The sequence below is a fragment of the Xiphophorus couchianus genome, chromosome 4 (assembly GCF_001444195.1).
Source record: "Xiphophorus couchianus chromosome 4, X_couchianus-1.0, whole genome shotgun sequence".
NCBI lineage: Eukaryota > Metazoa > Chordata > Actinopteri > Cyprinodontiformes > Poeciliidae > Xiphophorus > Xiphophorus couchianus.
In genome coordinates, this window is record NC_040231.1 from 21,644,518 (window position 1) to 21,661,619 (window position 17,102).

The following is a 17,102-nucleotide window of genomic DNA, read 5'->3' on the forward strand; positions in this document are numbered from 1 at the left end:
CACCCCTCCCCTGCCACATAGCTAGAGCCAGCGTCGGCACAGGCGCTCCCTGCTCCTACTTCATGTTTACTCCGACCTCCTCCAGTCCTGCCGTTGTGTTCGTGACGGTGTTCCGGGAGAAACACAGGGGGGCACCGACGGTGAGTTTAACCTGCCTCTGAGACAACTTCACGAACCCCCTGGGATAAAGTTGAGCTTTCTGGCCTGGAGTTTGTCAAATTCCAACAATTTGTTCTTTAAATGTTTAACGTCGGAGCTGTCCGTCCAGCTCTAAGCAGCTGGGTTCACCCTCTTCTTTCTCACGGTGACACAACGTTGCCGCTGCTAACGCTTGCTTTGCTAATAATAGCAGACTAACCATACAATATTAGAAACAACTTATTTCGGTAAAGTGCAATTTAAATGAACCTTAGCCAAAATAGCAGTTGTTTCTTTACGTTTCTAACATCAATTTCTCGTCGTAAGTTTGTGGCAACCATCAGATTACTTCCGAAACATCTTTATCAGAGCTGGTGTGGGAGTTGTAGTTTTTTTTAGGTGTGTCAGTTACTTCGCTGGTGACGTTCATGCCTTTTCAAATTGTGACAGCTGACGTCATTCTAATCCTTACAAGACTTTTTTTTTTTTTTTTTAATTAACAACACAATTTGAACTAAAACAACTCAGCTTTGCGTCAAATATGCTTTGGAGAGCAGAGTTTTAGAAGGAGGTGTTGTCGGCGCATTTACTAGACAGCAACAAAGTGCTTTGTTGCTAAGTTGTTATTTATTATCACATAAACATGTTTTGTAAGTTTCTAAAGTAAGTGGCCTGTTGACTTCTCCGGAACTACATTTCCCAGTATTTTTGGTCTGGATCGTATTTCTTCTTGCGCATGCGCACTATGAGATCGTGGATATTAAGTTGGCCAAAACAGCTGGTGATAAAATGGTAGGTAATATTTTAAAAAGACAAACCGAGCGGGAGACAGAGAGTTGTAAAGCCCCAGTTCAACATGTCACCATACCAACAGTAGTTGTCACTAATGTTTACGGTGCAGCACCATGTGAGGGATCAGGCTGTCCTCAGCGTCGCGTTGCCAGTCAGTGTGATGTAAGAGTAATGGAAGGTCAGTTGCTGGTATTTTGAGATCGGACACCTGCACTCGCTCTACGTACCTTTCCCTTTTTGGTTGGTGGCCCGGCTGGGTTGCTGCTGCTGCTGCTTCTGCAGGTCAGGAGAGCCTGTGAGATCTGACGCCCCCTACCCAGGAAAATCTGGGTCACAGAGAACCTGCTGTTTGATCATCCCGTGGGTTAGTTCCACCGAGATGTGCAATCCGTTAGAGATTAACAAAACATGATGGGGTTATTTCTGTGCTGCTTTTTGAAAGTAATTTTTTTTACAACTCTAACTTGATTTGAGTTTTAGGCATGCATTGCTAACAACACTTAAACATTCTCAGACTGAATAGTTTACTGTATGTTTAGATTTGAATAGAAATCAGGTCTTTGCAAGCAACTGCACCAGGAACTTCAAATGCATGTCCACAGTAACACTGGCTGTTTATTATAATCATCATTTACTTTTTGTATATGGTTGTTCATTAATGCTCTTCTGATAGAACGGTCCAGATGTAGAAGAATCTGTGTCCCTGAGTTAAAACCAGTTTTGGTGTCCTACCCATACAACATCGTTTTACACATGCAAATTTACAAAAGATCTTTCAATGAATATGAAGTTTTAACTTACTGATCTATGTGTATTTTCTCTTCTTAAACAGTTTTGTAAAAAAATAAATAAAAATACTTTCTAGGGATGTTTTCTTTTAAACAAAAATTACGTGAAATTTTATAGTAACCATGTCAAATCAATATGTGGCAACATAACGTAGTCACTGAAAAAACCTTCTGCATGAAGATTAAATTTAAAGCGGATGCGGACCATACCAAAATCTCATCCCCTTTCTAAAGTCTGGCACAGACAGTAAATATGTCTAAGTATTTATTTCCTTGTGTGTTTACTTGCCTGGCAGCACAAGTTGAAATCATCACAGAAGGACAAGGTTCGCCAGTTTATCTCTGTCACGCAAGCAGAGGACAGAACAGCTGTGCACTGCCTGACTCAGAATGACTGGAAACTAGAAGTCGCCATTGACAACTATTTCCAGAACCCAGACTTGTACTATAAAGAACCCATGAAAACCTCAGTGGACCGCAAGAAGCTTGAACAGCTCTACAACAGATACAAAGGCAAGTGTTAGGCAGACTCGCACACCATTTAGTCCCCTAAAAATCTGGACTTTTTCTCTCTGTTTGGCTAAGTTCCCTCTGTCTTTTTTGCAGACCCCCACGATGACAACAAGATAGGCATCGATGGGATCCAGCAGTTCTGCGATGACTTAAATCTGGACCCAGCCAGCATGAGCATACTTGTAGTGGCTTGGAAGTTCAGAGCAGCGACGCAGTGCGAGTTTAGCAGGAAGGAGTTCTTCGATGGGATGGTGGAGCTCGGGTAAAAGCCATGTCAAAAATTTCAATATTTGACTCTGGGAATGAAGTGCTTATTATATCAACACCTTTAATATTTACAGTAATTTATCTTTGTTGTGCCATTCAGCTGTGATAGTCCAGAAAAACTCAAGGCCATCCTTCCCAGGCTAGAACAAGATCTGAAAGACAATGGAAAGTTCAAAGATTTCTACCAGTTTACGTTCAGCTTTGCCAAGAACCCAGGGCAGAAAGGTTTAGGTAAGCAGATGATGTTGGAAAATATCCCAAAATGTCACATTTTCTGTCAAAAACCTACAATACTTGCAAATATTTTTTTTCTTTCCAGAACTAGAAATGGCTGTGGCTTACTGGAATCTAGTTCTCACAGATCGATTCAAGTTCTTAGATCTATGGATCCGCTTCTTGCAAGTAAGTTTTGAAGATTTGCTTTTTTCCCCCCCAGTAGTAATTAAGGGTTTTGGAGTTTATGGGAGTGTCTTAGCAGTGCACTAGTACAAAACAGTTAATTTGACTGCATGGCTATAATTACATGGCACTTCTTCTCAAAAACATGTTTTCCACTAAAAAAAGAAAAAAGAAATCCAATGGTAGGTGTTTGATGCAATCCACTGATTATTTCCCCCCGCATAGTATATACTTCTTGTTTGGAAATGTTAACAAGACAGGGTTACCCTGTCCTGTCCCTACCCTCCATTCAGGAGCATCACAAGCGCTCAATTCCTAAAGACACTTGGAACCTCCTCCTGGACTTTGGCAACATGATTGCGGATGATATGTCTAACTATGATGAAGAAGGTGAGTCTCGAATCACTACTAGAAAGATTGTTTTAGAAGGTGCTGTGGCATCATTCATCTGTCTAATACAAGCTTTTTTGTAAAACTGTGGAGTAATTGAAGCCATATGGATGGATCCCTGGTGCTAAAGGGATCCATCCCTTTAGCACTTGAAGCAACCGTGTGAAAGAGCAAAGTAGTGCTGATACTTGTATTTGCAATAACACCTTGAAAATGTTCAGATTTAAAAAAGATGCTCATCTCAGATGATATAGATAACTTTGTTCACTAACCACAAACTTCAAAATATTTCATTGTTTGTTTTTTTTATAGTTGGTCAACATGTAATTGGACGAGAAATGTTTTAAAATTTGAAAAGTGTGATGCGCATACGCATTCAACCCTGGACACGTTTATCCCGAAATCTAATCTTGTGCAACTATTTGTCTTCAAAAGTCGCCTTGTTGGTACAGTCCTCCTCTGTGTAGTCTATGTTTATACATTTGTTAGTCGCTTTTATTCAAAGCGACTGAGAAATTATTTATTTAATCTCAGTATAAACACAGATGTCCTCAGGGTGTTGGAGCACATAAGGATTTATAAGACCGAAAAAGAAAGATTATGGCACTAACCGATGGCACGGCTACAAAAGTACCAATAAATGGTGGTATATTTGAACTGGCAGGCAAGGGAAGAAGAGGATTATTCTGAGAAAATAATAATTTATCATTCTATGTGACTATATTGAAGTTTGTGATATTTATAAAATGTGAGAAAGTTCAAGAGGTATTTACAAGACACTGTATTTTTTAGTAATAGTATTTCACTTGTCAAACTGCTACTTTTAGATGTTAACTAATGTTATCCTTTTTGTCTTCTGCTCAGGTGCCTGGCCTGTGCTCATCGATGACTTTGTGGAGTTTGCTCGGCCAATTGTAGCAGGAAATAAACGCAACATGACGTAATATTTGCCGCAGCTTCACCAAATGGAGGATGCCGTTTTCTTTCTTCCATTTTTTTCCTATTTATTAATGAGATTATGATACAAGGTAGCCTAAAGAAACAGCTGCTAAGTAGGTTGGCCTGCAGAGTTTCAATAATTATTCTGCTGCTAAGAGGCCTTTGAAGAGGAAAAGAAAAACGGTGGGGAAAAAACACCACCAAAAGAAGAGGGAAGTGTTTTGTTTTTACTTTCTGCTGTCGTGGAGAGATGCTGGAAATGTTTCATGAAACTGATGAGTAAACCGATACTCATCCCTTAAACTTGCAATGGTGGTAGGTTTGAACTGCCACTGTGGACTCATTTAAAAGCACGCTCAGCAAAGCAGGCAGCCGGACTAAAATGGACTTTTATGCTCCTGCGGGTGTGAATGAAACATTGCGATAAGGTTTGGCTGTTCTGTCAGTTAGTATGAAGCTGTTTGATGTAGTCGAGGTTATCAAAATTTGAGAATATGTGTTTGCGTTTGTCGCTGTATGTCGTACGAGTGCGTTGGGTGGAGGTAAAATATGTTGCCTTCTGCACAAAAGCTGTTTTTTTGGTTTGAGATGTCATATAGTCAACATTCACCTTCACCAAGTGAGAGTGAAAATGTTCAGATACACAATTTACATCCAGTCCGATGACTGGACAAAGCATCACATTTTCTGATCTCAGCACCAGCATAAAGGTTGCTATAATGATTAAAATCCAGCTCTCATCAAAATGAGAATCTAGATGGTCAAAAATGTATATTTGACATTGCTTGCACAAGACAGGTAATGGCATTTAGAATCTAATTGTTCACACTAAGCTTTTTCCATTTTCCATTGGGAAAATGGAAAAAGCTTTGCATAATTTATTGCTGGCGTTGCAGTGCCTAAGAGCTTGAATTTCAACCTGTATGTGGACTGTTTTCAGTTACCCAGGTGAAGCCTTGTCACCTCTTCAAACTGCACTGATATACACTTTTACAAGTACAGAGCTATTCAGTTTACATTACAGTAAGTTCAACTTTTTTTAAAATGTGGTTCGCACACCCAAGAGTGTTTTAAATGTACGTTTACACTGAGGTTTGCGCTGCCTCATAATCAAAAGGTCATTGAGCTGTTGGGCTGCCATCTAGTGGTGGTTGAGGATTGTAGCACTTTTAATTGTGCTACAGGCAAATTCTACATAAGACTAGTTTTTTTTGTTGTTTTTTTTGTTTATAGCAGTTAGAGCAACACTGCATTATCATATTTACTGATGCATATGCTGAATGCAGCGTTACAGGATGCAGAGCTCAGGGACCAGCTATCTCTCTCAGCACTGTGTGTCATCCTGTTTTTATATCAGAGCTCATCCAGTTCCATGTTTTACAGGTTACTGCTGTCACCATAACATAACCTTTGCCATACTTTGTCAATAAGGATTATGCATTATTTTATAGCAGAGCAGCTATGCACTGTAAAATAGTTACGTATTAGGTTAAGTTCAAAATAGTTTGAGTGAAATTATAGATACTAGTCCAAATAATTGAGTTTATTCCACATTAAATCCAAATCAAGTGCCATATTTCTCATCACATCAGCTGAGCAAGAGTTGATCCAGTGAAACATTGTTTTAAAAAAACAAATGTAACTTATTTAGACCAGTCAGAAATATGAAACTGAAGATATAAAAACATCTGTTCGCAATCAGTACAATACGTATGTATTTTATGATACACATGTATTGTGCTCATGTGGTGGTCCATTGGTACGTTGTCTTTGTCAAATGTGTCACTGTTCCTGATGCACAATGTTCATTTAAACAGTGTTATTTTGGCTGTGAAAGAAAGCAGCTCTTAATGGATCAAAAGCATTTCTAAGTTGCATTGGTATTAATAAAAAAATGTCAATATAGTATGAATTTCTTTTTTCTTTTTGCTATTGATGTACATTGTCACTGCACTTGCACTATTTTGCCCAAAGTTTTCACTGATCTGCATTCACACATGCCATGTATGAAGTCAAGTGGCTTCAGATTTTGGCTCACCCTTTGCAGCTTTCCGCATGGCTTAGAATCATGAGAATATTAATTTTTGAACATTCGTGCTTTTTTTTTAGGTCAGACGCTGATGTTGGACAAGAAGGCCTAGGTTACAGTGTCTGCTCGAATTCATCATTCATGTTTAGTTAAGAGCAGGACTGTGCTGGCCCATCAGGTTTTTCCACACCATGCTCAGAAAGAAAGGGAATGTCCCCAAACTTTTCCAACAAATTTGGGAGCAAGACATTGTCTGAAATAATTTGATATGCAGAAGCATGAAGCGTACCTTCCTATGGAACTAAACCTATGGCCTAGCACCCTTTGGATGTGTATTTTTAGATTTATATTGTGTATAAAAGAGAGAGCCTAAACTGTCCGGTAAAACTGAGAACTTGCAGCTCAACTATTTTCCATGATCATTAGTATATGAGCAACGTTGTTTGGAAAAATGTAAAACTGAACTGTGTGGCTGTCTTATGCTGCATGCAAACATTGCAGATCTAAAGCGACAGCAGGTGTCTATTCAGGTCAAACAAAGTTGGATGTAAATTACACAACAGCAGTAAATGTGACGGAGGAGAAAATGTATTCCACATAATCACAGCTCTCTGGTATGCCAGCAGAGAGCTGCTCTATTTGATACCAGTTGTCGCTTATCAAGTTGCATTTTTGCTACATATCGTCATCATCAGCTCTTAGTAAAGCTATGTCTGAATATAAGCTTAGAACAAAGTACACGAACAAATATGCACATAAAAGGCATAGTACATGTATGTGTGAGACACAAAAGTAATTAAATTAGAATAATGTTGAATATACTGATACATAAATCAGTTGATTGGATTTAATTAGTTTTTTGAGGGTGAGCTGTTGTGTGTGAGGGTGCATTGTCCTCTGATGGGATAGGTGAGATGTCGATAAGTTCTAGCACCAGCTGCTGGACATGCTTGCACTCAGGCCCAGCGGCACATTAGCATCTCTTCCACCCTGTGTCCACCCCTGATTACCGCTCCAAAGCCCGTCATCCAGCGTTTAAGCTTTGGGACCACAGGGATTGCCTTTTTAGGAGATGCATGGACACAGCTGTCCAAGACAAAGAAGCTGAGGGTGATAAAGCAGTGCTATCATGTTTGTGTATGCGTGCGTCTAGCCTTGCTACTCAAAGTTAGTTTGGTAAACTGATAGGAGAACCTCGAAGATGGAAGGCAAGCAGAGCTGTGATGCAGCAGATATGGAGAAAATGGCTGGAAGGGTTTGAAATTCGAAAGAGATTTGGTCTCTCTTCATTGTCCCATTCACCGTTCACCTGTAGAAGGTGGAAGGAAGATCTGCAAGGAGATTCATTCAGGGGGGTATTATTATCTTAACTTGAGCTGGGTGTGCAATTAAGAGAAAAATCCGGCAGTATGGAGAAGTTTAAAGCAGCCATGGTTCTCGGTGCCGTTGGTGATGCTTTGGGCTACAGGAAAGGTCGCTGGGAAAGCTGCACATCAGGCAAGAAGATCCAAGAGGAGCTGGCGTCTCTGGGGGGACTGGAGTCCCTGAAGCTGGACCCTGACAACTGGCCCCTGAGTGATGCAGTGCTGATGCACATGACCACAGGTGAAGCCCTCATAACAGGTATGTGAAGAATTAATTTCTACAAGGATGGTGGTATTTTTGTTTGTGTCAACACTGAGAAACTTGTAGCAGCTTTAAGTACAAAAATGTACTTAACCCTTCGCATGAAACCAGTGCTTTACATTGTTAGAAACATCCAAGCACCTTGGATTGGATTAAGGATACTTCAACTCACTCCTTTGAACATATAAATATACTTTAATACTGTTCTTATTTTGTTTTGTTTTAAATTTATTTTGCTTGTATATAATTTTGCTTATTTTTTATTACACTACATTCAGCAAAGTCAAACTACGTTAGTTAGAACAATCTAGAAAGACTAAACTAAGTAAGATGCCATCATTCGTCATTGCAACCGAGCATCAAAGTCTTTGGAAAAAACATGACACAGACTTGGGGATACCAGTTGTCACTTATCAAGTTGCATTTTTGCTACATATCATAGCTACCTATACATATATAGTACATGCTGCTATACATATACATGCTACCTCCCCTGTAGTATGTTACTGGACCGAGAATCCAAAAAGTCCAAAATAGACTACATTGGAAAAGTCGATCCTCTGAACAATGGTGGATCAGTGACCTCTGTAATCTACTGGTATCATGTTTGGCTGTACATGCAGCCAATAGGTAGCCACAATAGTTCTGAGAAAAAATAGTGATGACATATTTCAAGATTAGGAATCCCTATTTAGCAACCATCCAGCTTGTAGAGACACCAGCTGGATAGACAACAATGTATAGAGAGTAATGCATCATGTTTTTGTTTTTAGTCATACCTTCCAAAGTTCAGATTTATGAAATGTCATTTATGCTAAAACAATACAATATTTTTTCTCATTTCTAGCTGATGAACAGTTTAACTTGATCAAAGAACAAATGAATCATCTCATCATTCAAGCAGTTCTGTACCGTTAAACGTGATGATGCAACTCAATGTTGAAATTAACTGACTATTTTCCAAATCGCAAATGTGAACGGGTCAGCAACTTAGTATGTCAGCAGATTATTTCTTCCATGCAAAGATCACAGATACAATGTTCAAAGACAATTCAAAGTTTGCTGAAGTGACATTGTTTTTTGACCACAAGCATTCTGGTCCTAATCTGTGTTGTGGTGGAGTGGGGCTAAACTTAGCTCATTGCAGCCCCACTTATCTTTCTCTGCATGCCAGTCATGAATGACTCCTAACCACTGTGTGTATGTGTGTCCAGATTACTGGTGTCTGGAGGACTTGTACAGGGAGGTGGTGCGTCTCTATGTGGAAGCCATGGTCTCTCTCCAGGGACGAGCTCCTGATCCAGGCACCGTGGAGCCCTGTGTTCACCTTAAACCTCATAACTTCCTGCTCGCTTGGCATACACCTTTCAATGAAAAGGGTAGGTTAAGATTAAGATTTAGGAAGCTTTGTGTATAAACTAAACATAAATACAGTAAAAAATGTATGTCCATCTCCAGGGTCTGGATTTGGAGCAGCAGCCAAAGCCATGTGTGTTGGTATGAGATACTGGCAGCCTGAGAGACTGGATAACTTGGTGGAGGTCAGCATTGAGATCGGCAGAATGACCCATAACCACCCAACAGGTGATGTGCTGGCAATTTTAAACTTCCAATGATCCAGCAATGATAGGCCAAATATTGGGTTGCTGTTTGACTGTTCGGTAGATCTACTTTTGTTGATTCTGTTTCCCAAAATCTTGCTTGAACCTACCACATGAGCTGTTCATCCTGCTCCTTGGAACAGGTTAAGGACATAAGTTAGCTTTTATGCAGGTATGTTGGAGCAAGGACACAACTAAAAACTGCACTGCACAGGCCTTCAGAGACAATGAGTCCTCTCTTATGAACTCTTCTTGTCCAGCTTCTTTTCTATGCATAACATAACCCTTTTAAAGACGCACAGGCCTACACAATTTCTCTACTTAGCATGAGCATGATTTACTTTTACACACTGTTTCAAAATCTACTCAAATATCCACTTGAAAACAAATCTTTTAATCTCAGTCGAACTAGACCAAAGCACATGGTTCCGTTTTATATTTGTAGTATCAGGAGAGCAAACGCTTTTTCCGACAGCCGATTTGCATATGGAAATGATTGTTATGGCGACCTGCAATAGACTGGCGACCTGTCCAGGGTGAACCCCGCCTCTCACCCGGAACGTTAGCTGGAAAGAGGCACCAGCAGCCCTCCTGACCCCACTAGGGACAAGGGTGTTAGAGGATGGATGGATGGATGGATGGATGGATGGATGGTAGTTAGTTAGTTAGTTAGTTAGTTAGTTAGTTAGTTAGTTAGTTAGTTAGTTAGTTAGTTAGTTAGTTAGTTAGTTAGTTAGTTATGGCGACTTGGTGAACCAGTTCTCTTTAGATACAGTTTTACTTACTGTATTATCCTCCTGTTTGTGTATCAAGACAAACCTGGATTGTACTCTAACCTTATTTGTCACAGTTCCAGCTGTACAAAACATTTTAAATTTAAATTAGAACTACGACTGATACGATGAACATGTTTAGGCAACAAAGCCATTTTCTTATTGCCATGTCGTGACATATAACAATGACTGCAAATCTGCTCTACTTGAAAAGCAGTGCCGACTTGTCTTTCCCACTTTGATTAGTGGTTGATAGAAATTAGACTTTTTTTTTTGTAACTTCATTCTTATACCTTATAAAAAGAAGCCACAAATTGAAGGTTTTTGGAATCTGACTATAAAAAAAATAAATAAAAAAGTAAAAACGTAAAAAAAAAAAAAATCATCAGGTAGATTTATGTAAATTAATAATTGTGAAGGTGCTGTAATATTCTTTTGTCTACAGTCTGAAGTGCCAAAGTCACTTTTGATGTCTCTCTCTTCTCTTGGCTTAAGGCTTCCTCGGCTCCCTGACAACAGCATTATTTGCATCCTTTGCAATCCAGGGGAGGCCTCTTGTGACTTGGGGCCGTGAGCTCATGGAGGTCATCCCCCGAGCAGAGGAGTACTGCAAGAAGACAATACGACACATGGCAGGTTGGACTCTGGCCCAGTCTAGATCTTTTTAAAGAACAAAACCTAAAACTTCTGCATGAAAAAGAGATAATCAATATATGTTATTATAAATTCTTGTGCATTTATGTAAAAAAAAGAAAAAGGTGATCCCAGTAGTGCATTTTCTACATTTGTTTACACAGAATATCAGGAAAGCTGGTTTTATTTTGAGGCTAAGTGGCAGTTTTACCTCGAAGAGCGAGAGATTGACAAGGACGGAAAAAACAAACCATCATTTCCTGATGGCTATGATGCAGAGGAGACTGATAAGGTATGTCATTTGGGGTTCTTTATTTCTCATACTATCAAATCAACGGATTACAACCCTTTGCAGACACAGGCCCTTTTTTTCCCTCAAAGCAGATGTACAAGCGTTGGAGTTCAGAGGGTCGGGCAGGGCGGAGAGGTCATGATGCTCCCATGATCGCCTACGATGCACTTCTGGCCTCAGGAAGCAACTGGGCAGAGCTGTGCAAACGAGCCATGTTTCATGGAGGTGAGAAACTTTGACTTACAGACCTGTACGTTTTACAGACTTGTGCAGAAAAAAGCAAAACAATCTAAAATTTCTTTATTTTAGCTGACTTTAAATAACTTTTGTTGCGTTTTTAATTGATACAGTACAGTATTGTGAAGACAGAAGAACAATGTGAGTTAAGGCACTCTGTAAACATGTTGTTTTAGGTGAGAGTGAAGCCACGGGCCTCATCGCAGGCTGCCTCTATGGCCTCATAAACGGCCTGAGCCAGGTTCCTCAGAACCTACACCGGGATTTGGACAAAAGAGAACGGCTGGAGGAGTTGGGAGAAGCACTCTATAAAGCAGCTTCTGCAGAGAAATGCACAGAGAAGTAATCCTGATCTTCACTGAGCTGAACTCTACTGGCTGTCAGAGGAACTGAGCGCGACTCCTCACCTTGCCCAACACTCTCCTTCATTCCCTGACTAGTTTTATGAGTGATGCTGTCCTCTTCTCACCGCTCATTCCTTGCTCTTTTTGATTTTTTCTGTCCACTATCCACACATCTGTCAAAGGTTTTTATAAAAAGGTTTAATTGCATCTCACTAAAGATGCGTAACTAAGAAAAATTAAAAGAAAGGAATTAGCCTGACTTTTTTTCTTTGAATATCTTACTTATGATTCATATGTAATCAGTTTTCATAAATCCAGATATCATGCTGTTTGCTTAAAAGAACTGTTGTCTTGATTTGCCGGTGACAGAGTTGTGGGGAAAGAAAAAACCTTCTGCTTTTTTAACTTTAGTAACTTGGAGACGGGGGAAGGTAGATCTTTCTTTTCTCTGACTGATGCATTTTTTCTAAACCTAACTTTTATTAACATGAAGCACAAAGAGAAAATAATTAAATCTAATCAGCTTACAGTTTGAGCAAGTGCTGTCGGTGAAGGCATGAGAAAACCTGCTTCTGCAGCTGGCTTTTGCATAACTAATTTCCTTTTGAATCAAAAATTTTCAGAAAAAAATTCAAATATACAAGTTTAACTTTTTAACCTTTTACCTATCCTTAGCTTGATGGTGCAATTGGGATTGGTTTAAAATGAATAAAACTGTTAGGAATGTCGAGTTGTGATTATATTTCCCTGTACTGTATTAAAGTATTTGCACAATATTTGTATTACAATTTTAAACCACAGAAATGTTAAAAATCTGCAAAAAACAACAACTTTATTTTATGCATGCATCAGCCAGGATGGGATTCTCAGAGTGTAATACGGTGTGTAACAGGAGTGTAAAATTCAGTGGTCTTTTGGTAATTGGCCTACACGATTAGAATATTATTTTTGGTGTTTTGCGCTTAATAGAGTTGAGCAAATTGATTATATATACATACAGTACAGACCAAACGTTTGGACACACCTTTTAATTCAATGAGTTTCCTTTATTTTCATGACTATTGACATTGTAGATTCACACTGAAGGCATCAAAACTATGAATAACACATGTGGAAATATGCACTAAACAAAAAAGTGTAAAACAACTGAAAATACCCCTTATATTCTAGTTTCTTCAAAGTAGCAACCTTTTGCTGTGATTACTGCTTTGCACACACTCTGCATTTTCTTGATGAGCTTCAAGAGGTAGACACCTGAAATGGTTTTCACTTCATAGGTCAACCTGCCCTGTCAGGTTAATAAGTGGGATTTCTTGCCTTATAAATAGTCATGAAAATAAAGAAAACCCATTGAATTAGAAGGTGTGTCCAAACTTTTGGTTTGTACTGTATATATAATTAAATATATATAATTAATTATTCTAAAAAAGTTAAATTCTTCTATCTTTTAAGCCAGCAAAAAAAGTCAGTCAACTGACCTGCAGTGTGCAGTAACAGCTACTTTTTGCTTCATACAGACGGAGAAGACTCCAGTCATTTTGACACTTTCCATTTCTTACACTGCAGGAACAGAATGACAGAAGAGCTTCGCGGTTTTTAAAGCATAACTTTTTAAAACCTTGGTATACCTTGATACTGGTAACCAGCCCACGCCTAATTAAAACAAATTGAACTGACTGTGTCTCACTGTCTTAACATATATTTCAAGCTTGCTTTTTTGATTTTCAAGCCAAGTTCTTTGTCTTGTTTCAAAGAACTGTAGTCTGGAACATTTGATCAGCTTCAAATGTGATCTAAATCCTTGCTTTTGCTGCAGTAATAAGAGAACTAATGAAATTGACAGTTCAAAGAGGGCAGAGATTTTCACTGACTGATTAACAAAGTTAATTGTAGCAGGTGAAGTCAGAAAATGTTCCTTTTAGAGTTTAGAGAAATTAAAACTGCTTTACTCTAAAGGTCACTTCCCAAATTGCTGCTAAGGATGTTGGTGTCAGTTTCAAAAAGTCTTGCATGTCCTCTATTCTCCATAGACCAGATTGTTGGAAACCCGGAATCAGCCCCGATGTTGGTGCGTTGAGGAGGCTGCTTAGAGACCCCAAATGTCGACCAGTGCTCCGAGGGATTTTTGAGAGTCTCCTGCATTATCTAATGCACGATCTGCTCAAGAGGACGACCGATAACACAAGCATGGAGACACCAAAGTCTAGCACCACATCACAAATTCACACAAGAAACACTGTCATATCTGATTTGCAGAAGGCAAAAAAAACTCAGTTTCAGAAAGGCATCATAGCCAAAAGCAGTTCCAACACGTCTGAAAGGTGCAATGTCAATCAAAGTCAGTCAAAAGCAGATTTGCCATCTCGGCGCCTTACCACGTTCCAGCTTCTCCAATCTAAGTTTTTAAGGTCTTCGCCCAAACCTTTTAGCACCAATCAGAGGGCAGTAGGAATTCTGTCTGCCAGCAGGGGAGTACAAGGTCAAGATAACATAATTAAAAGCAGAAATCACAACATAGACACCAGGAACAAAAGACTAAAAAGACGTGGTAGTGTGAAAGAAATTGTTGCCAAATTTGCCCTAGCTCTGCAAAAACAACAGGGATCTAAAACCTTGAAGGAAGAGCCGATCAAACATAGACGCATTGGAAGAGGAATCCTCCTAAATTCCTTAATGACGAGATTTGAAAACATAGCCATTGCATTTAAGAAAAGTGATCTATTTTTATCTCACAAGCAGGCTTGTGGGGGAGACAGGGTTGCATGTCAAATAAAAGAAAAAGTAGCTGGTGTTGAAAGAGGGAAACACCAGGTGACTGATCAAACATTCAACAAGCAGAACCCAGGGAAGAGCCAGCAGTGTAACTCCGTTGGGCAAGAATCAAAAAGTAATAAAATTATAAGCGAACAACAGCAAAGGCCAGACATTTTAACTAAAGCAAATTCACACTCGGACGATAAGAGTCATCTGAGAGCAGCAGAGTCCTTGGATCAAGAGATTTGCTTTTCACTAAACCAAATGAAAGGTGAAGTTCATGATGTTGATATCGAGGATAAAGGTTCAGAACAATTCAGCCAAATCCCAGTCATAGAGGCCGAGCTTTTTCAAAAAGTTAAATTTGCAGAGATAAAAGTACTTCCTTTAATTTTTGTGACTGAATGGTCACTTCCACAGCCCTGCAAAGTTCTTCCTCAGGAGGAAATCCCAGTAAACTGGCAAAGAGCCACAGTTTTAATCTGCTCCCTTGCCAGGTCCAAATGTATAGATTCCTCTCCTGAACTATCTACGAGGGAAATTAAATCTGAGGTTTATGAAAACTGGGAACAGGACAAGATATCAGAGGAAACCCTAGGAAATCTGCTGGGAAACCTGGAATGTACTTCCAGGAATTTAGAGAGAGTTGAATCCAAAAAAACAGACAGCATAGCCGACTCGAAAACCAAGCCATATTCTTTGGAATACACCAATGCAGAGATCAATCTCCAAAGACCAAAGCATATTCAAGAAACGTTTTCCAGGTCTGTCATTCCATCTATTTACAGATTCTGTGGTGAAAATAATCAGATTGAGTCAACCCCACATCCTGAAACTATAACTCCTCTCTCTGAAAATCAGCTGTCATATTCATCTTTGATTCATCAAGGAAGTGATGTGTCTCGCTCAACGGAAGATATTGAAGACAAGGACAGATGTCCTCATGTCACTTGTCTTCCCGCTGTAACAACCAGAACATCAAAGGGTGGAGCTGAAGCAACACACAAAGAAGCCATTGAAGAAAGAAATGAAGATGGAAAACTATCAGAAAAAAATCATATTGGAAAGCCAGGAAATTGTAGCCATTTGGAAGAGATTGCTAACAAGGAGGCATTTGCAGACAGTGAGAGAGATAACGCAAAACAGAGGCCAAAGTACAAAACCATCAATTACGCAGATTCTTCAGTGAAACAAACATATAAGCCTAAAATAATACGATTTATGGACACCTTCACGTTCTAGGTTTAGTGACCCAAGTCAGAATCTGCTATAACTAAATAGTTACTGCTAATTTTGGCTTATCTTGTTGTTACATAGAGATCTTTGGGTTTTAAAAGAAGTGTGAAAGTGAAAAAAAATATTCAAAGTGAATAAATTTGTATGTGAAGCCTGAATAACAGAAAACTACCTCCACCTTTGCAGTTATATTTTGTGTAAATTAATGTTGTCAAGTAGAATTTTATGGTCTGTGGGGTATGTTGCTTTAAATATTGCATATCTTCTTTATGACACAGTATTGTCCAGCCTTGAGTGTTCAAGCTTTAAAAATAAAATAGCTAATTCCTGTTGGTATCTAAAACACATAGTGTAACAAGTATCTTTACAAGGCTGTTTACAAAGAAGACAGTGTTTTCTTTTGACCTTGTCTTATTACGTCTCTCATTCTTTTCCATGTGATGTTACAATATCGCAGCTACCAGACACTTCTCGGCTGAGCCTACACTGGTACAAAGTGAGACTTGTTCAGAGTAGATAAGCGCTCGCACCACAGAGCCAAACACGTCCACAGTTGGAAGTGAAGCTGGTGATACAAAACCCAACACCTGCAGGCGGGATCATGCCACCGTATGATAGTCTGAATATCAACTTTTTCCTGCAGTTTTACTAGAGAACAACACAAAATGAGGACATAAAAATTTTAATTCTTAAATATGTTTAATTCAAGAAGAAATTGTGGGGAAAATGCCTATTTATCTGTGTTAAAATGGAAGGATTTTGAGAGACTTTTCTCCACCTTTAATGTGACATTTAAATTGTATAGCTCAAATGAAAAAACAAACAAATTTGACAAAGGGACAAATATAAAAAGTAATAAAGCCTCAAAACCTTGGTTACATAGCAAACATATATTTTATGGAGTCAACTTTTGACGTAATTTTTGCATTCAGTTTTCTCTGGTAAGAATCCGTCTACATCCCACTTTCTGCCTTGGCTGCATACAGTATATACCCACTCAGCCTTCTCCAAATCTTTCTGACTAAAAACATTTGTTGTCCTCAGGCCTCTTCATGTAACCTCACATATTTTCTGTCCCCTTTAACTCTGGACTCTTTCTCATTCCAAACATAATGTATTTTTTGTGGTTTCATCTGTTGATGTTAACATATACTTACTGTGATGCTAAATAAATTCATTTTTACTTTCAGTCTAAGGTCAAAACAGATTGTTCAACAGTTATTTCATCCACCTATACAGAAAAAAGCCAAATTTCATCTGAAAAAGGTGGAATTTGGCTTTTTTCATTATTTTTGCTGCATTTTAGTGCTTTTGGTAATATACGATTGTCTGTTGAGAAGCGTGGCTTATT

The 17,102-nt window shown here is 39.0% G+C and overlaps 2 protein-coding genes across 7 annotated transcripts; both read left to right on the forward strand.

Annotated features, from left to right (window-relative positions):
- The first annotated feature begins 6 nt into the window (after positions 1 to 6).
- dcun1d2b (DCN1, defective in cullin neddylation 1, domain containing 2b) lies at positions 7 to 6,132 on the forward strand. 4 transcript variants are annotated; one of them, XM_028014983.1, is made up of 7 exons: positions 7 to 140; positions 2,015 to 2,231; positions 2,325 to 2,493; positions 2,599 to 2,729; positions 2,818 to 2,900; positions 3,191 to 3,287; positions 4,152 to 6,132. In XM_028014983.1, the coding sequence occupies exons 1-7, from the start codon at positions 63 to 65 to the stop codon at positions 4,229 to 4,231; spliced, it is 855 nt and encodes a 284-aa protein (XP_027870784.1). In that variant the 5' UTR covers positions 7 to 62; the 3' UTR covers positions 4,232 to 6,132. The 4 variants fall into 4 exon arrangements, with proteins under 4 accessions (XP_027870784.1, XP_027870785.1, XP_027870786.1 ...); XM_028014984.1 differs by lacking the exon at positions 7 to 140 and adding an exon at positions 701 to 930; XM_028014985.1 differs by lacking the exon at positions 7 to 140 and adding an exon at positions 950 to 1,108.
- A 1,116-nt stretch (positions 6,133 to 7,248) lies between these two features.
- Positions 7,249 to 16,940, forward strand: adprhl1 (ADP-ribosylhydrolase like 1). 3 transcript variants are annotated; one of them, XM_028013793.1, is made up of 8 exons: positions 7,249 to 7,878; positions 9,096 to 9,260; positions 9,340 to 9,465; positions 10,751 to 10,891; positions 11,053 to 11,180; positions 11,270 to 11,405; positions 11,594 to 11,759; positions 13,792 to 16,940. In XM_028013793.1, the coding sequence occupies exons 1-8, from the start codon at positions 7,665 to 7,667 to the stop codon at positions 15,755 to 15,757; spliced, it is 3,042 nt and encodes a 1,013-aa protein (XP_027869594.1). In that variant the 5' UTR covers positions 7,249 to 7,664; the 3' UTR covers positions 15,758 to 16,940. The 3 variants fall into 3 exon arrangements, with proteins under 3 accessions (XP_027869594.1, XP_027869595.1, XP_027869596.1); XM_028013794.1 differs by having other exon boundaries at positions 11,273 to 11,405; XM_028013795.1 differs by lacking the exon at positions 13,792 to 16,940 and having other exon boundaries at positions 7,257 to 7,878; positions 11,594 to 12,014.
- The last annotated feature ends 162 nt before the right edge of the window (positions 16,941 to 17,102 follow it).